At 35.7% G+C, this 24,628-nt stretch overlaps 3 protein-coding genes across 3 annotated transcripts; all 3 read right to left on the bottom strand.

Annotated features, from left to right (window-relative positions):
• Positions 1-271: 271 nt before the first annotated feature.
• LOC112055055 (alaserpin-like) lies at positions 272-8,319 on the bottom strand. The gene is made up of 9 exons (XM_052882465.1): positions 8,219-8,319; positions 6,087-6,181; positions 4,706-4,849; positions 3,631-3,834; positions 2,596-2,694; positions 1,777-1,917; positions 1,472-1,681; positions 1,010-1,154; positions 272-439 (listed from the first exon to the last, which is right to left on the bottom strand). The coding sequence occupies exons 1-9, from the start codon at positions 8,244-8,246 to the stop codon at positions 306-308; spliced, it is 1,200 nt and encodes a 399-aa protein (XP_052738425.1). The 5' UTR covers positions 8,247-8,319; the 3' UTR covers positions 272-305.
• A 2,124-nt stretch (positions 8,320-10,443) lies between these two features.
• On the bottom strand, positions 10,444-17,579 carry LOC128198281 (antichymotrypsin-2-like). Its single transcript, XM_052882665.1, has 8 exons — positions 17,508-17,579; positions 16,635-16,778; positions 12,698-12,901; positions 12,485-12,583; positions 11,992-12,132; positions 11,699-11,908; positions 11,449-11,596; positions 10,444-10,574 (listed from the first exon to the last, which is right to left on the bottom strand). Exons 1-8 carry the CDS (start codon positions 17,577-17,579, stop codon positions 10,444-10,446), a joined length of 1,149 nt encoding a protein of 382 aa, XP_052738625.1.
• Positions 17,580-20,537: 2,958 nt separating this feature from the next.
• On the bottom strand, positions 20,538-23,704 carry LOC128198280 (alaserpin-like). The gene is made up of 8 exons (XM_052882664.1): positions 23,627-23,704; positions 23,156-23,299; positions 22,410-22,613; positions 21,895-21,990; positions 21,245-21,385; positions 20,958-21,167; positions 20,741-20,885; positions 20,538-20,675 (listed from the first exon to the last, which is right to left on the bottom strand). Exons 1-8 carry the CDS (start codon positions 23,702-23,704, stop codon positions 20,569-20,571), a joined length of 1,125 nt encoding a protein of 374 aa, XP_052738624.1. The 3' UTR covers positions 20,538-20,568.
• Between the last annotated feature and the right edge of the window lie 924 nt (positions 23,705-24,628).

Raw genomic sequence — 24,628 nt, 5'->3', positions numbered from 1 at the left:
TTGCTTTGTTAGTCACGCTGTTATGTGTGGCCTTATAATCGGAAGATTTGACTCTACTCACTTTTAAGTAGAATCAATCTATTCCGGGAAGTTTTATGACCTTCAGTTCAGTTTCCTCATGTAAAAGTTTAATGATAATTTTTACCATACCTATAATAAGGGAGGAGGAAGAGGAGGATATAATAAGGAGGATTGAAAAAGCAACAATGAATAAATAAACGTGTGCACAGACCACTCGTACTCGTAGGAGGAGGAGAAATAAATAAACCAAGATGAACGACTGAATGTATTCAGTATTTGATTCGTTAAGCTCCGTACACCACTCCGTTGAATAAAGTCAATGAGTTAACTTTAATAGCGTAGTAGAACGGTCTATTAGCATTGAAATCTATTGGCGGTGGTGGGTCGAAGGAAAAGGCACCTCCAGGACCAGCGAATTCTGAGAACAAAGAACAATAATTAACTATTATTGACTATGTGAAACTTGCCTCTTAGACCTAAGGGTAAAATATACAAAATGGTTGTAAGACCTGTCGTGCTGTGTGGATCAGAATGTTGGGCGGTGAAAGGGGCAGATAGTAAACGAATGCAGGTGAACGAAATGCGTATGTTGAGATGGATGTGTGGTGTGACAAGAATAAATAAAATAAGGAATGAGTGTATAAGAGGAAGTCTGAAGGTGGCACCAGTGACAGAAAAATTGACGAGAAGAAGGTTAGCTTGGTATGGACATGTAATGCGTAGGGAGGAAAGTCTTATTACTAGAAAAATGTTGAATGTGCAAGTGGAAGGACATAAGAGGAGAGGAAGGCCAAAGAAGAGATGGTTGGATTGTGTGAAAGAGGACATGTGTGTAAAGGAGTGGATGATGAGTTGACGAGTAATAGAGACGAATGGAATAGATTGACATATTTTTCCGACCCCACTTAAGTGGGATAAAGGTAAGGAGATGATGATGACTATGTGAAACTTCGATGACATTTTATTGACTTGAATACTTTTCTCTTACCGTTTACAACTCCAGCTTCAGTGCCATCTTCGTTAACTTCCAAAAATGTTTTCTGTATAGCCGAATCTATGAACAAACCTTCATCGTCTTTCAACAGGTTTTTTAATTTAGCTTCGACTGGGTCAAACAATTTTGTGACACCCATCTGAAAATTAAATGGAATTATCGAGTATTTTACATATCAATCATCATCATCATCATCATCATTATCATCATCATATCAGCTGATGGACGTTCACTGCAGGACATACTTTTGCAGGGATTCGCCTGCATCCAGCGAATTACTGCGACTCGCTTGATGTCGTCAATTTACTTTGTGGGGGGGTCGATCAACAACACTGGCTTTCTAGTGCGGGGTCGCCATTCCAGTACCTCAGGACCCCAATGGCGCTGAACTGCGAGTATATGAATGTTACATATCTATGGCTATAATTTTAATATATACGATAGAAAGGTACTTACTTTAATGAGAACGTCTTTCAGATTAGTAGTAGTTTCAATTTTAAACTTCGGTAATTTCAGTTCTACTTCTGATCTATCATGTTTTTTCCAGACGTTGTCTAAAATATTTGGGTCTTTTAACTTTTCTAATAACTCCGCAATACCGTTAATTTCACGCGGAAGCACAACGAATAGAAAAGATCCATATAGATTGTATGGAATTTCAATTATCTGAAATATAAATTTCGGAAATCATGATGTAGATTGAGATATAAACCTAAAATATCAGTTTTTAGTGCAATAAATAAATAAAATTTAATACGTACTTGAGATTTCAGTTCTTCACTTTCTGTATAATAGAAAAACGCTTTCCGGAACATCATAGGAACTTGGATCACATTATTTTCGGTCACGTGGAAATCTTTAACCTCCGTCAAGTCCTTTTCAAATGGGTCTGCCCATGCAGCCTAAGAAAATTAATAAAAAAAAAATCAAAAGAAAATTAATATGTTTCTCTAATAATATGTGTCATTGAATATAAAATATTATAAATATTATATACTATAACTGCTTTCAATGATTTTGTAACATGGATACAATTTTTTTTTGCACGTGTTAATTTTTTTTTGTCAGTTCGAGTAAGTGATAAACCAATATTAAAAATTCAATATTATAATGTTTCTATTTATAAAGAACTATAAGATTCATTAAAATCAGCGATGGACGGCAGAGTTACCCGTATTATTAACATAATAATCTAATTTTAGCAGACTCAGAAGGGGATTACAAAAATAAGAAAACCAATGTCGAACAAAGGTTATATGATTCACAATATTTGTCAGGACAACTTAATTAACAAATAAAACTGAAACCAAAATAAGATTCTAGAATGGTAGAGAATGACCTTGAGTGGAGTCACGAACTTGTGATCGTTGTATGTCGGGTTAAAGACGTTTTTGACAGTTAACTAACACTCCCCTTTTCCACTCAAGTCACTTTCCCCGGTTATCCTAAGTAACCCATAAAGAATTACATAATAAGAAATGTAGACGGCTCGAACCATGTATCACCTATGGCTCTATAATAATAATATTATTATTATAGATAACCCACTTCTAAGTAAACAATAACTGTATACAAATTACCTTAAAGTAAATGGCGTTGACTAAAATAGCTTTAGTATTTCCATTGATGCCTCTAGGGTCGACTAAATTCGTAATGCGATTATTTGTCTTATCTTCGGCCTAAAAGAAATAGTTTTCAAATATTATTTAATATATGAAATAATAATATTAGATAGTAAGTAGCAGAGATGTAACGGAGCTTCGATTCCGGTTCCGTTAAGTCGAACTTCCGATTATTATTACACTTTCGGTTCCGACTTCGGTTCCGATACTTTTGTATCGGATGTTAATCGGAGGTCAAACGAAACAAAGTGTGCGGCGCGCGACGGCCTGTGCCGAACAGGTTCATACATGTTCAATAACGTATAAGTATTAGTGATGATCCGTTATTGTGGTGGAGAGTAAATGGAAATACAAAATTCCAGCCCCTACAATCAATTGCCCGGCAATATTTGTCATGTCCACCGGGCTCGGTTGCTAGCGAACAACTTTTTAGTGGTGCTGGCCTAATTTACGACTCTTTAAGAAATAGATTGGATGGAGACAAAACATCAAAGGTTTTGTTCATAAAGTACAATACATTACCTTTGGAGTCCATTTTGATTTAATTTGTTTTAGCTTTTGTTCATTTATTGTAATGTAACCAAATGTAACACGCTACTTTGGGTTTTAATTTTAATTAAACTTTAAATTCATTAATTTTGTCTTTTGTTTATTTGGAATTATGCCAATTCCAATTTCCAATTTTTTTCACAGTTGTTTTTTTATTTTATAATAAAAAATAAAAATGAAAATAATTGACTATAAATCATGTTTTATTTGTCCTTAAACAAACTGACCCTGCCTCCGATTTCGATTCCGATTCCGATAAACCAAATTTGAAAACTCCGATTCCGATTTCGGTTCCGATAAAACTACCTCCGTTACATCCCTGTTACATTTAAAGAGTTAAAAAAATACTATACTACTTACTAAGTAGTATAGTATTTTTTTAACTCTTTAAATAAACAACAAATATATTATTAAGAATGGTTTTCATTATCATTTTCAAGTTACCCAGGTATTAATTTCTGTAGCTGCTTTTACATTCTCTTGAAAATCTATAGTTTGAACTTCGGAATCAAAAACATCCTTTGCCACAGCGACGAAGTTGTCATTTAACTCATAATGCTTTCCAATAAAAATTTTACTAGCTATGTTCAGTGTGACTCCTTCAGTGGCATTCAATTCCTTGTTTGCATATGGAAAAACTGTTTTTGCCTGAAAAATTGCAATGTAACCTAAGTAATATAAAGCTATTTAACACTGATTGCTTAATTTTACAGAGTCGTGATAATCCACTGGATATGACATCTGCCTTAGATTCGGAGTCCGAAGATTCGGATCCGGCCCGGAGCATGCAATTCTACCTTTTCAGTTATGGGCATTTTAAGAAGGAAAAAAATGTTTACGTTTGTGAAGCCGATCCGCATTGGGCCAGCGTGGTGGATTATTATTAATTACAGTGAGCCGAATGTGGGTTATAAAGATTGATTGATTGTTTACTTATAAACCAACAAACGCTAAACTTCGTAAAGTAGGTATAGGGTACTCTTGATGTACAAATTATCACCATTAGAAATGGTTATTAAAAGTTAATGCTTCTTAAATTTTTGAGAGCTAACTTATATATTTAGGCTCTAATCTAACTTTTGCAACAGCTATTACCACTGTTACCAATATTGAATACAATATTCGCAATAACCAATATTAAGTTACATTATTGGTATTTTTTTCATTATTCTTTACAAGTTAGCCCTTGATTACAATCTTACCTGATGGTAAGTGATGATGTAATCTAAGATGGAAGCGGGCTAACTTGTTAGGAGGAGGATTAAAATCCACACCCTTTTCGGTTTCTATTAACTAATTAGCTACATACTAATTAATCAAGTCAGGAATAAACAGTATTTTACCTGTAGTTTATTCTGTACTTAAATTGATTTCTCCTCGTTAAAAAATTAAATACTAGAAAGTTTGCAATAGATTTGTTTAACTTCACAATATAAGACGATTCGCACTCAAATGTGTGGATATGTCATATTGATAATTTAATGGATATTTTTATATTGGTTTTATACTGGTTACTTACAATGTCATCACTAGGTGTTCCGATTGCTGTTAGAAGTTCATCGTGTGATGCACCAACCGACGCTAACGCTAATACAGCAAGAGGTGTCATAACAGATATTGCAGATAGGACGACGCTCGTCTTGGGATTCGCTTTCGTAACTTCCTACAATTTAGGAGATTTTTTAGCAATGTGCTACTTATTAAAGTAATTTGAGCTCTTTGTAACTGAAGAAGAAGAAGAAGAAATACTTTATTGTACACAAAAATACAATTATAAGTTAAAACATTAAAAAAATAATTTAATCTTAGCATGCAAAGGCGACCTTATTACTATAAGTAATCTCTACCAGGCAAACCCTGACGAGAGAACTTGCGAAGAAAGAGCGGGAAGGTGCAACAGGTACATTATATATATAAATAATTAAATAACTATGAACACGTAAATATGATATTAAAATTTACATATGTAACTATTACATAATGTATTACAACTAAAATTATATATAATATATACTACATAAATAACAATAAAATAAATACCTCGAAAAATAAAATTTTAATTCAACGACAAATAATGTCGTTTCAAACTGAGTTCGTTATGGCCTACTACTATCTATACTACTACTACTACTACTACTACTACTACTACTACTACTACTACTACTATACTACTACTAAGTGCGTTCCAACTTGGACCTCATAATGCTTTCCATCAGGCTTAATAGTGTGGTTAACTCATTTAATTTAATATAAACAATGTTAATTTCATATAGAACATGGAATGAGGATCCAAAATATATCGATATCAATTCATAAAATTAAGGATTTCATAGAAAGCTTAATTTAAAAATTATGTTTTTAATAAATTTTTCCAAACGTCAAAAACGCTGTCTTCCATTTTGTGACGTCACCATGTTACCTTATACACTTTAGGAATAAACTTCAAACTAATTAATTATATAATAATTTTGTCAAACTCCGCCTGGGTTTAGTGTTAACGTGACGTCATGAAACAGTTAAAATACAGACAATTATGGCCGACAGCGTTTTGGTTCGTATTCGTTTCGTTCGTAAAAATATGTAGCAATTATTATTTTTTTAATCTAATTAACGCTAATGAACAATTTAAGACCCTTTTCAAAAAAGTGTCAATTAGCACATCGTAGTTAAGTGCAAGCCTATATTGCATAAAAATTTATTGCTCTATTCTGGAGGAGATATTCTTTGCTCTGTTCACCAGATCAATCATGTGTTTATTTATACCATTTACTACTATAAAAATAAAATCCTCAATACATTTTTACTCAGCTCAGTTGTAAGATTGCATATATTACGAGTATGTAACAAATAAGTATTTATTTATTTTGCAAAATATATTAAACGCAAATGGTTGGTCTTACAGTGAACATTCTTGCTGTGAATTCATTACTGCTGTCTTGAAGTAATGTCTCTGTGGTTATCCCGTTTGACATTGCCAATGCAGTGACTGGCAATACTGAAACAAATAAAAAATATTCCTATTTTAAACTCCTACAAACTAGCGGACGCCAGCGATTTCGTCCGCGTGGAATTTAGTTTTTCACAAATCCCTCGGGATCCATGGATTTTTCCGGGATAAAAAGTAGCCTATGTGTTAATCCATGCTATAATATATCTCAATACAAACATTAATATGATTAAAATCATCAGTTTTCGCAAATCTCGGGAAACTATGGATTTTTTCGTATAAAAAGTTGCCTATGAGTTTATCCAAAGTAAAATCCATTTCCATGCCAAATTTTAGCCAAATCGCTTCAGTAGTAGCCGCATAACCGAAAAACTGCGCCAAATTGGATGATTCTTGGTTTTATGTATTCGTTATAATTAGGACAAAGCACTTTTCTGTACTTCTATACAATCGATATGTAATTAATTACTAAAAATTACTAAAATTTTAATTACTAAAAAGAGGGGTAGGGAAGGAATGGGGTAGGGTAGGATTGGGTAGGGTAAGGTTTTTCTGGTAGGGGTAGGGTTCGGTAGGAGTGGGGTAAAGGTAGAGTTGGGTAGATGTAGGGTGGGAGTAGAGTAGAGAGAGTAGAGAGAAGTTTGACCGGGTCTGCTAGTTTGAAATAAATATTAGGTATAACTTTATATATACGTATTAAAACGTCAAATGTATTGAAATTACTTTGCACTATCAGTCACAATATCCAATTAAACGTTATAAATTATGATATTACGTCATATTACAATTTAGGTATATGATGACGTCAAACGATAAAATGAAGTATGAGCGAAGGCGATTCCTAACATTGTATATATATCTACCTGTTTAGTCAGCCTTGAGATTAATTGCTAGTCAATTTTTTATCCTCACACGATTGAAAAAACATCTATATTGTTCTACAATTCTAAGGCACTCTAAAGTCAGTCACACACTCAGTCCACAAACCCTATAGATTCTAATTGCTAACGTTCCTTTAGCCCTCACAGGAGTTGCCTTGAGAGAGACATTCCGTCTGTGTAGTACTTTGCAATATCGGAATTAAAAAAAAACCGCAAATACGTGATCATGGCACTGCATAAACGTGGTTGCCGCGATCATCACTAATGCATTAGATTAATGCTTTTCAATGATACAAAAACGCCCTGCATAGCCTGAGGACTCAATAACAACCAGTGTTGGATAAAGGAATTTTCCTTTTTTCAATTTTTTTTATAGTGCGTACTAAAATCGAAAATCGAATATCGGAAACACAGGCATAAAGACGTGTAACACGGTTGGCAATATCCTGATATCACTATCCATACTTTTACAACTAAATAAAAATATTGTCAACCTTGCCCATCAAACTTTAATCACAGGTACTAATTTTTATCATTATCAGCCTATTTTAACGGCCCACTACAGACAGTGCCAGGCTTCCATCCTCATAGGAGAGGGGATATAGAGCTTAGGCCCACCACGCTCCAATGAGGTTGGTGGGTCATAACGTTTCTTTATCGACCATCGTGTCTTTATAGTGACCAGGACCGATGGCATAACCTGTTCTCCGAGGCACGGAGATGGAACACCACAAACTTCCTAACTCCGGGCTGAGATATTTAACTTAAAATTTCCTATGAAAAAGAAAATCTCAGAATCTTGTAAGCTCGACCCCAGGATTCCAACCAAGGACCTCGTGACCCGAAACCACAAAGGCTAACCAATACAATAACTTATTATCATCATCATCATCATTATCAACCCATATTCGGCTCACTGCTGAGCTAGAGTCTCTCTCAGAATGAGAAGGGTTAGGCGAATAGTCCACCACACTGGCTGAATGACGCACTAGACTTCACAGACGCAGAGAATTAAAAAAATAGACAGATATTTAATTTTTTAAAATGCACACAACTGAAAAATTGGAGGTGCATGCCCCGGACCGGATTCAAACATTTTCCGGAATCGTAGGCAGAGATCATATCCACTGGGTAACGATTATAACAATCGATCAAGGCAATAACTTATATTTTATTTATAAAATGAATATAAAATAATACATACTGCACAACATATAAAATAATTGCTCCATCTTGCCACCGCCGTGCGTGGATTCAGATTTGAGACTAAAATGAACGGAGATTTGGTTGCTATTTATGTGATCATTATTTCCTTATGGTGTGTGAACAGATATCGACAAACTTAGAGATGATTTTTTTACATCTACAGAGCCATGTATATTTTTTTGTTAAAAAAAGATTATAGAACAACTAGCGAAATCTGCGATACGCTTGGAATTCCTTGCTGGTCCGAAGTCCCAAGATATTTATTATTACTTATATATACTTTAGAATTATGCAACAATATACCTTCATATTATTTTCGTTATTATACGAAGTCGTGCCAGCCAAGCCGTAATTATAGTACACTATCTTTGATGTACATACACATAATATGCCATTGCGAACAACGATATGTATGAATTTAACGTAAAACTTTTATAGTTACCTTTTTCGCCTTGTATCTGAACATCCAAGTCTCCATAAACACGCAGATAATCAAAGTACATGAGACTACTGAAAACCTAAGGTTTCGTCTTTGTGAAAATGAGCTGTGTCAGATCGCTCTGGGGTCTTGGTCTATTATAGTCAAAGAGTAAATTAATTTATAGGGTAATTATAGCAACCTTAAGTTACCATGGCAACAAAATAACAGTCATGATCTATTTGATATAGATCTCAATAAGAGAAATAGTCGTCAATCAAGTAATAAAAATAAATAATGATGCCATCGATTGTTTGCTATAGGTGCGTTTGTATAAATGTTTTTTATTGAAATTATAAGATTGTACAGGACTTGTACATTTGTGTTTGTTTTGATATTATTGAGTAAATTTCACTCGGGAACCATGGATTTTTCCGGGATGAAAATTACGCCCTGCAACTGCAGCGAGATTTGTGAGCCTATGTGTGAATTCAGAGTTTCCATTCCAAATTTCAGCCAAATCGGTGTAGTAGTTGCGGTGTAAAAGAGTTACAAGCATCCATACAAACTTTTGCGTTTATAATATTAGTAGGATTATCACTAATGACGCATATTCGGCTCATTGTTGAATACGAGTCTTCTCTCAAAATGAGAGGGGTTAGGCTAATAGTCCATCACGCTGGCGTACACCGAGACAAGATGAATCGACTGCATAATCAATTTTTCTGATTCTTACAACTTTGCAAAAATGCCTACTCTTGTTGTAAACAAGAGCGGGAATTTTTTCACTGAATGTGAGATCCTTGTTACGTTGACATAATGAAGTTTTACAAACAAAATTAAAAGAGAGAAATCCTTTGAAGAAGATCTATTACAAAAGTCCATTACTTTGTTAAAAACATGACCCCAATATTATTGAGATAGATAACAGATCATCATATCAGCCGATGGACGTCCACTGCAGGACAAAGGGCTTTTGTAGGAACTTCCAAACATCACGATCCTGAGCCTGCACACAGCGAAACCCTGCGAATCGCCTTAAGTCGTCAGTCCACCTGGTGAGAGGTCGACTAACACTGACACAACACTTTTTGAACAATCCTTGCCCTGCCGTTACCGTAACTGCTGTCAGAGCTAATAGAGGAGTAGTGGAGCTATCGGGTATTAGGGGTTGTGTTTTATTTCTTCGGTCCATGTCTACAAAGATTCGCCTGATAAGTACTGACCACGCTGAGGTTGCGGGTTGTTCAGCGCAAAGCTAGTTTTCTCGCATCGGTGTCGCTGCTACCCGGCAGCAGCCTGTAGCATTTAATAATCTAGAATATGTGAATAGCTATTCATTTATTAACCCACATTAGGCTCACAGCTGAGCTTGAGGCTCCTCTCAGAATGAGAGGGGTTAGGCCAATAGTCTACCACGCTGGCTGAATGCGGATTAGCAGACTTCACACACGCAGAGAATTATCCTTTGGTATGCAGGTTTCCTCACGATGTTTTCCTTCACCGTTTCAGACACGTGATATTTGATTTCTTAAAATGCACATAACTGAAAAGTTGGAGATGCATGCCGAGACTGGATTCGAACTTACACCCTCCGTAATCGGAGAGGTCTTATCCACTGGGCTATCACGGCTTAAGTGAATGGCTATACTGCTATTAATTGTCGGACGTCAGATCGATTAAGACTAACTTAACGTAGAGTAACCTTAACGAAGTCAGATGTAATTGCTACTAAAGGTAATAAGGGATATAAAGAAAAACAATTTTAATTATGAACGCATCAATTATATATTTTGTGTATTAGTTTAATGACCATACATCACTCCGTTGAACAATGTCAATGAATTCATTCTAATAGCGTAGTAAAACGGTTTATTAGCATTGAATTGAATTGGCGGGAACTGGATACTAGGAGGAATCATGAACATGATAGACACTGAAAATAAAATGCAATTATTGTCACTATCTAGTTTAATAGTCCACAGCAGTTACTCCTTGCTCTAATACAAATAACTCACTGCTGCTCGAATGCTGTTTGATGACAATAGTGGTTGACTCTATAGTAAATCTAAAGTTAATGATAGTCCGTGATCGACGGTAACATACCAGCAAAGAGCAGACTTGCTCTTTGGATTATAATTGTATTGAATGCGGTATGTTTCCTGACTTGATGAAACATAGTAACGAAATTGCATTGTTTAAATCAGATAGTACTGACCCCTGTAATTATAGACCGGTATCAGTACTACCCACCTTCAGCAAAATTTTTGAGTAACTCATGTTAATTTAATTACTTAAAGTTAGTAACTTGCCTGTCTGTTAGAAACAGATAATGCAATGAATTTTATGTTAAAGGGATATTTTGATATAAAAGCAAAACTGACAATATATTGTCCATCTGTGAAAAGTAATTTAACTGATTAGGCAAATATTGATTTCCCTTTCACTGTTCTGCAGTGTTGGTGCAAGTAAATCATCATTATCAACCCATATTCAGCTCAATGATGAGCTCGAGTCTCCTCTCAGAATGAGAGGGGTTAGGCCAATAGTCCACCACGCTGGCGGATTGGCAGACTTCACACACGCAGAGAATTAAGAAAATTCTCATGTATGCAGGTTTCCTCACGACGTTTTTCCTACAACGTTTGAGACGTGATATTTTATTGCTGAAAATTTAGAAAAGAACACGTGATATTTAGAAAAAAAGTGTTCCCCTTATTGTTCTAATTTATGGCCTATTTTCAGTTCTGTATCATTCGTCTAATTTGGGCCCAATTTTGTATGGAGAATGGGTTTATCCTTTGACTTACAGCTGTTTGCAGCAGCAGCTTCAGTGCCTTCTTCATTAACTTCTATAAATGCTTTCTGAGTAGCCGAATCTATGTATAAATCTTCAGTGTTTTTTAACATGTTATTTAATCTAGATTCAGTTGCGTCGAATAATTTTGTGACGCCAATCTAAAAATCAAATAGGCCATATATATAAAGGTTAAGTAGTTATATATTTTACATAGTTATAGCTATAATTTTGATTTACACGTACGATAAAGAGACGCTTACCTTTTTAAGAATGTCTGTTAGATCAGTAGTTGTTTCGATTTTAAACTTTGGTAATGTCAGTTCTACTTCTGTCTTATACTTATCTTTTAAAGCATTATCTATAACATTCGGATCTTTTAACTTCTCTAGTAACTCCACAATACCTCCAATGTCATATGGAAGTACAACAACGAGTGAAGCTTGATTTCCGGTGTATGGAATTTCAATTATCTGAAATAGGAATTTCGAAAATTATAGTATAAAATATTCATAAATATTGTTAAAGTAGAAATTTCGAATGATTTTATACTCACTTGAGATTTAAGCTCTATACTTTCTGTGTAGTCGAAATGGGCTCTTACGAACATCATAGGTATTTGGATTACATGATTGTTGCTCACATGGAAATCTTTGTCCTTTGTCGACTGCTCATCGAATTTGTAAACCCATATGCCCTACAAAATGTTAAACAAATATCATGTTCGGAGATTCTATCAAGACCAGATCTTCGTTATTTCTTAAAATCTAAAAGATTTCCAGCCTATGCTCCTAATTAGAAAGTATAGTATGGAATTTGGAATCAGAAGGATTTAAAGGTTCAGACCCTCAACTGTCTGAGCATAGAACGTTTTATTTATATTTTCTTCTAATTTTTGAGCTTGTGGCAAGTTTTCGAATAAAAGATAAACTTTAAAGGTCTCTGGAAACCTCGTTAATATGATTTAAAATTAATAGTTACTTACGGTAGATACTTATCGATAGGACTCAAACTGTAAATAAATTCTAGGTGAAAATTATGAGATTAACCTTGAAGTAAATGGCGTTGACTAATATAGCTTTGGTATCTCCATCGATGGACTGGGGATTGACTATATCCTTGATTCGATTATTTGTCTTATTTGAAACCTAAAACATATAAGTAATATATTCAATATCTATAATAATATAGATCTCATTTTCAATATAACGCAATATAAATCACATTTTATATTTTTATGTAGATATTAGTAATATAATTACCCAATTATTAATTTCAGCAGCTGTTTTTTCTTTGTCATTGAAGTCTATATTTGTAACTTCTGAATCAAAAACGTCCTTTGCAACAGCAACAAAGTCATCATTTAGTGTGTAATTTTTTCGAACATAAATTTTACTGGCGGTTTTTAGTGTGATTCCTTTAGTGACATTTAATTCCTTGTTTGCATATGAGAAAACTGCCTTTGCCTAAAACAATAAAATTTCAATCGTTACAAAATCGATAATAAAAACTCTGTTTTATTTTAATATTATATTTGGGCGACAAAGTTGTAATTGGTGATATATTTTTTTTAAAGCAATTGTGTTCGGGTGGATTTCCATTTTTCTGGAATACTATAAAGTGTCATAAATATTATTCAACATTTTTTATTCAAACCAATTGGTTTCGATTGGACCAAGTTCTAGCCGGAATTGTACTAGCTAGACCTAGTTTTACACGATAACAATCGGCTTATACTAGATTTCATCATCATCATCATATCAGTCGATGGAGTAGTCTGAAGTAGTCGCACTTCGGGTTCTAGATTTGTGTCTCATCATCATCATCATATCAGCCGATGGACGTCCACTGCAGGACATAGGCCTTTTGTAGGGACTTCCAAACATCACGATACTGAGCCAACTGCATCCAGCGAATCCCTGCGACTCGCTTGATGTCGTCAGTCCACCTGGTGGGGGGTCGGCCAACACTGCGCTTACTAGTGTGGGGTCGCCATTCCAGCACTTTGGGACCCCAACGTCCATCGGCTCTTCGAACTATGTGCCCCGCCCATTGCCACTTCAGCTTCGCAACTCGTTGAGCTATGTCGGTGACTTTGGTTCTTCTGCGGATCTCCTCATTTCTGATTCGATCACGCAGAGATACTCCTAACATAGCTCGTTCCATCGCCCGCTGTGTGACTCTAAGCCTTCTTATGAGGCCCATAGTTAGCGACCAAGTCTCGGAACCATAGGTCATCACTGGCAACACGCACTGTTCGAAGACTTTTGTCTTCAGGCACTGAGGAATTTCGGACGAAAAGATGTCGCGAAGCTTCCCGAATGCAGCCCAGCCGAGTTGGATTCGACGGTTCACCTCTTTCTCGAAATTGGACCTACCTAACTGGATCATATGTCCTAGGTATATGTATTCGTCTACAATTTCGAGTGCAGCGTTCTCAACTATAACTGGGTGGAGCGATACATGAGCATTACACATTATTTTTGTTTTGCCCATGTTCATTTTCAGGCCCACCTGTTGAGAAACGCTGCTGAGGTCATTGAGCATGGTACTAAGGTCATCCAGAGTCTGTGCCATGATGACTACATCATCCGCGAACCGCAGTTGAGTGATGTACTCGCCATTGATGTTGATGCCAAGTCCGCTCCAGTCCAGAAGCTTAAAGACGTCTTCCAGTGCGGCGGTAAATAGCTTCGGAGAGATCACATCTCCCTGACGCACTCCTCGCTGCAACTGGATTGGCCTCGTAGTCTGATCCTGAATACGGACTGACATAGTGGCGTTTTCGTACAAGCACTTCAACGCTTGGATATACCTGTAATCAATTCGGCATCTCTGCAATGACCTTAGCACAGCCCAAGTTTCCACCGAATCGAAGGCTTTCTCATAGTCCACAAACGCTAAGCAAAGTGGCTGGTTATACTCGTGAGTCTTCTGTATAACCTGCCGCAGCGTATGGATGTGGTCTATGGTACTAAAGCCTTTTCGGAAACCGGCTTGTTCGGGAGGCTGGAAGTCGTCAAACCTATTAGCGAGACGATTCGTGATGACTCTCGAGAACAATTTGTAAACATGGCTTAGCAGCGAGATGGGTCTGTAATTCTTCAGCAAGGTGTTGTCACCTTTTTTGAAGAACAGAACCACCACGCTCCTATGCCACGCCTCAGGCGTCGTGCCCTCGTGAATGACGGAATTGAACAATCGCTGAAGGACTTTAAGTATCGGTTTTCCACCCGCTTTCAGGAGTTCTGCTGTGATTCCGTCCTCACCTGGCGCCTTATTGTTCTTCAGGTGTTTGAGAGCCACACTAATCTCGTATAGGCTGACGTCCGGGATATCTTCGGTATAGTGTCGGGTCAACTTGGCTCTGGGGTCTTTAGCTAAATTGGCAACAGGCTGCTGAGTAGTCGTGTATAGCTGTCCATAGAACTTCTCGACCTCACTTAATAACTCGGGCTTGGAAGAAATTAGATTACCGTGTTCGGTCTTCAAACGCGTCAGCTGCCTCTGTCCAATAGACAGATCTCTGGCGAAAACTTTCGAGCCTCGATTATTTTCAATCGCATTTTTAATACGCTCGGTATTGAAATTTCGCAAGTCGCTGGTTTGCGACTTAGAGATCTGTCTACTGATTTGTCGGTATTTTGACGCATCTGCTGAAGACTGTAATCTCATTTCTTGCCTCTCTTCCATGAGTTTAAGTGTTTGGTCCGAGAACTTTTTGGTTCTTTTCGCACGGTGGGTCTTATAGAACTTAGACCCAACGGAATGGACAGTTTCCACGAACCTGTTGTTCAGATCGTCCACAGTTTCGCAATTTGCTAGGCAATCAAAGCGGTTCTGCAGTTCTAGTTGAAAGGACTCGGGGTTTTGAATATGGGCACGAGTAGGTCGGAGCGTAGACTTCACCAGTCGATACCGTTCCAGCTGAATGTTGATATTCAACGTGCTTCTAACCATTCGGTGATCGCTACCGGTTTTCACCCTATGGATCACAGAAACATCGTTGAATATTTGCCGTCTGGTAGACAAGATGAAGTCGATCTCGTTTTTCGTGGAACCATCGGGGCTCATCCAGGTCCATTTCCTGTGTGGTGGCTTCTTGAAGAAGGAGTTCATCATAAAGAGGCCCTCCTTCTCCATGAAGTCAGCCAACATTTGGCCCCTATCGTTCCGTTGCCCATATCCAAATCGTCCCACTTTCAACTCTGAACCGCTACGTTCGCCCAGCTTTGCGTTAAAATCCCCCATCACAACATTGTAATAAGAGTTTGAGGCATGTATGGCTTTAGAAATATCCTCATACAATACCTCTACCTCCTCGTCGGGATGTGTCGAGGTCGGTGCGTAAACCTGTATAACCTTCAACGAATACCGTTTGGTAATTCGGAGGACCAGGAACGCTACCCTGCTCGACACACTCTCGACTTTTACAACATTGTTCACGAGGGACTTGTGAACGATAAATCCGACACCACCCTGGGACTGTTGGTCGCCCTCCCGGTAGTAGAGCATGTTGCCGGATTCAAGGATTATCGAGCCCTCCCCCTCTCTTCGGACTTCAGACAATCCTATGATATCCCAGTGCAACTTGCTCATAACTTCTTCCAGCTCGATGACCTTTTCGTCGGACCTCAAAGTGCGTGCGTTGTATGTTGCCAGGTCTAGTCGTCGGAGTTGGCAGCGGAATCTCTGCCGGAGATTCTTAACACCCCTTGCCCCGCCGTTACCATAACCGCTGCCAGAGCCAGGAATAGCGGGGCTGCCGGGGACTAGGGGCTGTGTTTTGTTTTTGCCGTCCATACAAAGTTTTGCCCAGTACTGACCACGCTGGGCATGCGGGTTGGTCAGCGCAGTGCTAGATCACTCGCGCCGGTGTCGCTGCTGCCCGACACCGGCCTGAGGCATTTCGTAATCTAGCCTGTGGGAATGGATATACCGCCATTCGTCGGTCGCCAGAGCCTCGTTGGTCCATCTGCAGGGTGCACCACGAGCAGGTGAGGTTGGCAGTTGGGGAGACAGACTGGTACTAGCCTCCCCCTTACACCCCGATTTGTGTCTAATATACATATTATATTATATATATATATATTTAAATATATATATATATATATATATATATATATATATATTTCACATTTCACCCAGGTTCAGTTTAGGTAAAAAAAATGTATATTCTCACACAAACTGTTTACTTACAGTGTCATCACTAGGCATTCCGATTGCTGCTAGAAGTTCATCGTGTGATGCACCAACCGACGCTAAAGCTAATTCAGCAAGAGGTGGCATAACAGATATCGCAGACAGAATGAAGTTCTTCTGGGGATTTGCTTTCGCAACTTCCTATAATACAACAAATGTACATACAATTCCGTTTTGCCGTTTTATATTAAAACTTAAAGAACCCTTGAACAACTTAGAAACAAAATTTTGTTGACAAATTGCGTGTTTCGATAAGAAACATAAAAAAGTATGGAGAATTTAACAATTTTATTTAGAATTTATGTAATTAAAAAAAATAGCCAAGTGTGTGTCAGGCCACGCACAGTGTAATACGGTTCCGTAGACTAAATTACCACTTTAAAAATTAACAAATGGATACCTAAATTAAAACTTGGTGCTGTCCCAATATCCTCAGTTTTATTGAAAGTCTGCCACACTGTGGTATAGACGAGAAAAATATCATTCCCAGTTTACATGTAGATAATGATTATCTCAAATTTTCTTTTATTTTCATTATTTTGTAGACGTAATTAAGGCGTATATTATATCCAACACCGCTAAGAAATAAACGAGTAAAAACATCATCCCCACTTTACAGTAGGGATGTAGGTAGCTAAAAAATATTTTTTATGATTTTATTTTACTACTGTGCGATGTTTTTAATGCACAAGTTCATGCTAAATTTCAGCTTTCTAGTAACCGAGCCGCGGACGGCTTAACGGACAGATGGACATGGCGTGACCATAAGGGTTCCTTGTACACTACGGAACCCTAAGGAAAACTTGTTTGTCTTATGAATTATTGTGGTATGAACAAAATATTTTATATTGATCTCAAATTATTTCTTACAGTAAACATTTTTGATGTAAATTGATTACTGCCAACTTGAAGCAACGAATCTGTAGTGTTTTCGTTTGACATTGCGATTGTGCTTAGTGGTAATACTGTAAGAAATAAAAAATTATAAACAAATCAAGTCATTTTTAAATCCCATATTAATACTATCTGGCGTATTAACTAAGCCGTAGAAATAAATAAAATTAATGTGACCGTTTGTTATTTTAATAAAATAACAGCTTTTCATTAAATGCATATGAAAGTACAAATAATAATTATGGTACTAATTAATAAAAATTCAGACTTCATATTTTTTTAAATGTTTGTTACCTCATAACTTCGTCATTTATTAACCAATTTTGAAAGAGTACACTTGGTCCATTTCAAAATCGGTTTTGTAGTTTTGTTCTAAAATCAAAACAGCTGAAATACGTCTTTAAAGTCGGTTCCGTTTGTAAGTTAAAAAGATTATTGTCTGTCCGTTTGTTTCATCTTCAGATTTTAGTTGGACCTTTACAACATGATGTTCAAACGTATTAACAGGACTAGCCAAATTAAAGATAGTAATTTTATTACGAAGTGGTACGTACTGCATAGTATATAAATTATTTGCTTCATTTTTCCGACCGGTGTATGTGCCTACAGATTTGAAACTAATCGATGAACTGAAATGTGGTTGTTATAATTACGAGTATGAGCTGCTTTAACCGTCGCACTTTACATCCCTTAGAGTATGCAAACAAAATAGTATGTGGTCGTAGAGACCGAAAGGTTTACAATTTATTTTTTTGATTAAATTTGGATCTTTTATTAATTTTATTTAGTTTAAACTCTTTCAGTAACATCACCTCGACATTTTCGTAATATGTGGGCGTAATGAATAAAATGTACAACTGTTACCAGATTGTAATCAAAAGAAGTTTCGTTGAAATATTTTAATGTATTAAATATATAATAAAAGCTAAATATTATTTTACACTTTTCAATATTAAATATTTTGAATACGTTTACTCAAAAACTTGATCATCAATAGCTCCATGGTAAAGGGAAATACTTTTGGATGGCATTGTCACTTTCTATAAGTAAAATAAACATTCAAAACACCGATTTTACGCGATTGGAAAGTATATATATACGTATAGCGTGCGGAAAGTAGTTCATTGTTATAGAAAAATATTCGCACCATCACACGATCATACAATTTCATTTCGGAAAAGGCTGACACATGACTCTGCAATAATTCGAGAGATATTGCATTTATACGGATGAATAACTTATGGATTACTTTAATCAGATCAAGGAGCTTGATAATATCCAATTATTTTGGGTTAAAAATACCCAATAACATTTTAATGTTAAATGTTTATGATAAGAGAAAATACATAATCGGCTTTCCTGATCCATTATGTTGTGTTATTAGTTGCGCCTACCTTATTTTGAAATTGATTATAACTAGAAAAAATTGAAAAAAAGAAATAACATTTATTGTTGCGCTATCTTAATTAGTGTCATAACTAGATGTTCTGATTGCTGCTAAAGTGTTTTTCATATAACATGGGTACAGTTGAGCCTTATGACGTTCATAATACATACTAATATCGTGCATCGCAGCAAACTTCAAGAGTGAAATGAATTGTACCCATGCTATCTGAAAAACACTATAGAAGTTCATTATGTGATTTTGAAACTAACGCTAGAGATAATTCAGCAAGAGGTGGCATAACAGATGCTGCAGACAAGACAATGGTCTTCTGAGGATTTGCTTTCATAACAATGAAGAAGATATTTTAAGCAACTATATGTATGATATACTGTTTATATATATTATATATATATACTACAAGCAACTGGCAAATATATATATACTATATGTGTTTTACCCAGCATAACATATGGTTGCGAAACCTGGACACTAAACAGGGCCCACAGGGATAGTCTTCAGATATGCCAGAGGGCAATGGACCGTAGCATGGTGGGAGTAAAGAAGAGAGACAGAATAAGAAACATTGATATAAGGAAAAGGTCCAGAGTTACCGACATTTTAACCAGGATGGACCAGCTTAAGTGGAGATGGACAGGCCATATGCTTCGGAGTTCTCAAGAAAAGTGGAGTACCCTTGTCACACAATGGTGTCCTCGCAATGGGAGACGGAAAAAGGGACGGCAGCATAGACGATGGGAAGACGAGCTGAAGCTTACAGCTGGCCCATTCTGGAGAAGAGTAGCTCTAGACAGGAAGCACTGGCGGGAGCTGGAGGAGGCCTTTGCGATGACGCACAATGAGATTAGGGACATCATTTAAATGAACAAAATCCTTATTAATAAAGGCTATTTTATTTTAATTATTTTATTTATATGTATAGTATAATATACATAGTAATTCACAACGATTGAATATTGTCATGCTTATTACTGCCGTAAAGCAGTATTGCTGTGTTCTAACACAACAGAGGGTAGTACATTGTAGGACGTGGTCTTTGCTATGTTAATCAGGTGGACCATGTGTTTATTCTAGCATCTGCTACTATAAAAATAAAACCTTTAAAATATATTTTTGTGGATTGAGGCTCAGTTTCATTGTTTTATATAGTTATTGTTATGTGGATTCTTTTACTTTGTAAAGCATAGTACTAAACACAAAATTATTGATCTTAGAATGAACATTCATGCTGTAAGTTGCTCGTTTTGAAGTCGTTTCTGTAGATTTCCCGATTGATATTGCCAATAAAAATACAAGAACAACATTAATAACTTTACAGGAATTTCAGAAAGAGTCTCTTCTACAGCTAAAGTTTGAATGTTTTTCTGTGTCAATAATCCAAGCTTATGCACCTACAGAAGAATCAACCCTAATTGAGATTGATCAATTTTATTCTATTATTAAAATGATGAAACTGGGTTCGTTGTTAACTACGGAACCCTAAAATTACCTCAATATTATTAAGAACAGATACCAATATTTATTACGTATACATCATTATTCTGCGTGGAGGTATAAATATTACGGGATGTAAAGAAAAACAATTTTAATTATGAACGTATCAAGTATTTATTTTGTGTATTAGGTACTTTATTAACCATACATTACTCCGTTAAATAAAGTCAAAGAATTTGTTTTAATAGCGTAGTAGAACGGTCTATTAGCGATGAAATCTTGAACGGCTGAGAGAAAGAAAAAAGCTGAAAATGAAATGCATCGTTATTAGCTTGTTTTTAAAAACCCACAGCATTGCCAAGTTACTTACTATTAGCAGCAGAAGCTTCTGTCCCTTCCTCATTAACTTCTATAAATGCTTTCTGTACAGCCGAATCTATGGATACATTTTCACCGCCTTTCAACATGTTATTCAATTTAGATTCGGATGGGTTGAATAATTTTGTCACACCAATCTGAAAAATAAGTAGGGTAAGTAATTAATAAGTAGGATAAGGAAAAGTAATAAGTAGGATAAGTACGCTTACTTTTACGAGAACGTTTGTCAGATCAGTAGTTGTTTCAATTTTAAACCTTGGTAATATTAGTCTTACATTTTCTTTATGCTTTTGTTTCAAAGCATTGGCTATAATATTCGGGTCCTTTAATTTTTCTAATAACTCCGCAATACCGTCAACTTCACGTGGAAGTATAACGACGAGAGAAACTTGACGTCCGGCATATGGAATTTCAATTATCTGAAATATATAATACCGAAATAATGTGAAATTCATAAATAATCTAAAAGTTTAAATTGGAATGATTTTGTACGCACTTCAGATTTAAGTTCTTCACTATGGACATAATCGAAAACGCCCACTTGGTACATCATAGGTACTTGGATTACATTATTGTTGCTCACGTGGAAATCTTTGTCTTCCGTCAACTGTTTATCAAATTTGTTTTCCCATGTACCCTATAATGTCAAATCAATATATCATGGAAAGTCTGTAAGAGCTAGATCTGTTATTTCTTAAAAGCTGAGGTAGCCCAGGATCCGTATAACATTTTAACAATTAATTACTATCAAGTCAATTTTCCGTTAGCTTCATATGGATGAGACGCTCAACTTTTTTATTTACGATAATTCTTGATTCTGGTAGCTAACTGGGTAACCAGGTAAAAAAAAACTGAGCGTCGGAACGAGATAATGTACTATGCTATTTATAGGACATTGTGGCTATTAAGTTGTATAATTATTAATTAAGTAACAGTAAAAAAACAGTTGGTTAGTAGCAACTTTTAATTACCTCGTTATTGATACATGTTGGGAGGGTAGTTTACCAGAAGTTGTTACCAACCAGACGTTTTTTTTATATTATGTGTAGAATATAAATGTACAATACATGTATGACTTTTGATTTGATTTTTAAAAAAAAAAACAGTGTTATGTTATATAAGCGACTTAGAAATTATGAACATAACCTTGAAGTAAATGGCGTTGACTAATAAAGCTTTAGTCATGCTGACTGAATCAGGGTCGACTAAATCTTTAATGCGGTTATTTGTCTTATCTTCCACCTAAAACAAAGTTATTAATTATTTATACATGATAGATCTCATTATACAGGGTGCTGGGGAGTATTTCCCGTGACTCCAGGTATATTCTTTAGCGAAAATTAACTACAAATGTTCAAGGAACATTTTCGGGGTAAATAATATTTCTTTAGTACCCTTATAATTATGAAGTAGCCAAGTTTTACGTATTTTAAATGCAAGGATAGATAAAGACGTGTGTTACATGGATAGTCGGAATTATTTCAATTAGGTACTTTGTATGAAAACATAAAAGATTTAATTTTTAGTTAATAAAAAATATTATTTATGCAATTCGGCTCCGATAAGTGGACTCGTCAACACTTTGAAGTTATGGAAAATACTTCCGAGCAACCTGTATTTATAACACTACAAATGTATTTAAGAATAAGTAATACAGATACCCATCTATTAATTTCTGCAGCTGCATTTACGTTGTCTATAAAGTCAATATTTTGAACTTCGGAATCAAAAACGTCCTTTACTACGGCTACAAAGTCATCTTTTAGTTCGTAATTCTTTCCAACATAAATTTTACTAGCTGTGTTTAGTGTGATTCCTTTAATATTTTTTAATTCCTTGTTTGCATACGAGAAAACTGCCTTTGTCTAAAAAGAAATAAAATTCAATTGGAACAAGAGCGATTTCGACAATTATTCTTTAAACAATTATTTCACTTCAAATATAACAAGAGCGATTTCGACAATTATTCTTTAAACAATTATTTCACTTCAAATATAACAAGAGCGATTTCGACAATTATTCTTTAAACAATTATTTCACTTCAAATATAACATTCTTATCTGAACGAAAACGTCAGGTTTATTTGTAATAACAACTCAGGAGTAATATTATCTCCATTTCATACTTCAGACAGATCGGTCAGCCCTTGCATTCTGTAAAGTTACAGCGATGTGACATCGCTCATTTCCATGGCAACTTCATTGTTAGTGACATTTTATTTTTGGCATTACATTAAAATAAAGTTCAAATTCTGATAAAACTTGTAATAGGCGAATATTACATCGACGAGCATAAAATACAAGAATCATACCCCAGATCAGTAGTTACGGTGTGAAGGTGTAACAAACACTCTCTCAGTGATATTTTATACTAAATCATTGCACTCTCTTATGAACTGGTTACTTACAGTATTATCACTAGGCATTCCAATTGCTGCTAAAAGTTCATCGTGTGATTCACCAACCGACGCCAGTGCTAATTCAGCAAGAGGTGGCATAACAGATATCGCAGAAAGAATAAAGCTCTTCTGCGAATTCGCTTTCGCAACTTCCTACAACATAGAAGCTTATTTCGTAATACATAGGCTAGTTGACACTTTTTTAAAGGTCTTAAATTGCTTATCATGGTTCTATAAGATCGTTCATAATAACATAAAATTCATGGTTCTATAAAGATCGTTCATAATAACATATTTTTTTTTCTCTAAATTAAATTCTCTTAACTGCTAATCTTAAATTAAACTTTAGGTTAAACGTCCGAAAACGCTGTCCCTAACGATGGTGAATAAGTTCATTATCATATTCAATACATCATGTGACTAAAATAATTCGTTTGTTCTGTGATAAAAAATTCATGTTGATCTTAATTTAGTCCTTACAGTAAACAATCTTGCTGTGAATTGATTACTACCATCTTGAAGCAACAACTGTGTAGATTTTCTCAATGACATTACCATTTCGGTAAGTGACCATACTGTAAGAAATCAAAAAATGTAAACCTTCATATCAAACCATTATTAAATCTTAAGTTAGAAATATGTTATAATATTATTGTCTATACTAATAAATATTATCTATAATTTTAAATTAACACTTTTTTCTAAATGCGTATAAAATCATCATATAACATTAAAAAAAACAAATTGTACCTGTTTGCTTCAGCTAATCACTAAAACGGCTGAACCGATTTTTCAAATGTAATAAGAGGGATTTTAGAAATTCTTTTTGACCTATAGGTACTAATATTAAAAAGAAATAAAGTTTGTGGTATTGTAGGGGTATTGTATAGCCGATCTACGTAACCGATTTAGAAAATTCTTTTACCTCTATGAAAATTCGTTATCATGGGCTATATTTTATCCTCGTATTCTCACGGAAACGGGAACTACGCGAGTGAAACCCCGTGGCATCGGCTAGTATTATTAGAAAGTATACGTACTGCATAATACATAATATATTTGCTTCATTTTTCCGACCAGCGTTTGTGCTTCCAGATTTGAAACTAATCGATCAACTGAAATGTGATTGTTAATAAAATTATTGTAATTTTACCGTTGCACTCTATTTCCCATAAAGCGTGTAAATATAGGTCGTAGAGACCAAGAGGTTCACAATTTCTTCTCTTTCTTTCTTCTTTTTCTAGTTTCTCAACGTGATTCGATCACGTTCAGAAACTAGAAAAAGAAACTCCAAGCATAGCTCGCTCCATAGCCTGCTGAGTAAGTTTGAGCCTTCTAGTAAGACCCATAGTTAGCGACCAAGTCACTGACATTGCTCAGTCAGTCACGAAGCTAAAGTGGCAATGGGCAGGTCACATAGTCCGAACAGTCGATGGACGACAAAGTGCTGGATTTGCGACCCCGAACCGGGGTTGGCGTTGA

Source organism: Bicyclus anynana, chromosome 7 (genome assembly GCF_947172395.1).
Source record: "Bicyclus anynana chromosome 7, ilBicAnyn1.1, whole genome shotgun sequence".
NCBI lineage: Eukaryota > Metazoa > Arthropoda > Insecta > Lepidoptera > Nymphalidae > Bicyclus > Bicyclus anynana.
This window is presented reverse-complemented; position numbering and strand designations above follow the sequence as displayed.

What these genes read in the sequence shown, in the direction of transcription:
- LOC128198280 (XM_052882664.1), bottom strand. Translation starts at nt 23,704, where the DNA reads ATGGTAATGTCATTGAGAAAATCTACACAGTTGTTGCTTCAAGATGGT. An exon ending in GAATGCCTAGTGATAATACT is followed by an intron (nt 22,614 to 23,155) that starts GTAAGTAACCAG and finishes ATTTCTTTTTAG; the next exon opens with ACAAAGGCAGTTTTCTCGTA. An exon ending in AGAAGCTTCTGCTGCTAATA is followed by an intron (nt 20,676 to 20,740) that starts GTAAGTAACTTG and finishes TTTCATTTTCAG; the next exon opens with CTTTTTTCTTTCTCTCAGCC.
- LOC112055055 (XM_052882465.1), bottom strand. Translation starts at nt 8,246, where the DNA reads ATGGAGCAATTATTTTATATGTTGTGCA. An exon ending in GTGAAGAACTGAAATCTCAA is followed by an intron (nt 1,682 to 1,776) that starts GTACGTATTAAA and finishes TTTATATTTCAG; the next exon opens with ATAATTGAAATTCCATACAA. An exon ending in TGAAAGACGTTCTCATTAAA is followed by an intron (nt 1,155 to 1,471) that starts GTAAGTACCTTT and finishes TTTAATTTTCAG; the next exon opens with ATGGGTGTCACAAAATTGTT.
- LOC128198281 (XM_052882665.1), bottom strand. Translation starts at nt 17,579, where the DNA reads ATGTCAAACGAAAACACTACAGATTCGTTGCTTCAAGTTGGCAGTAAT. An exon ending in TCAACGCCATTTACTTCAAG is followed by an intron (nt 12,133 to 12,484) that starts GTTAATCTCATA and finishes AACATTTTGTAG; the next exon opens with GGCATATGGGTTTACAAATT. An exon ending in AGCTGCTGCTGCAAACAGCT is followed by an intron (nt 10,575 to 11,448) that starts GTAAGTCAAAGG and finishes TTTTATTTTCAG; the next exon opens with TGTCTATCATGTTCATGATT.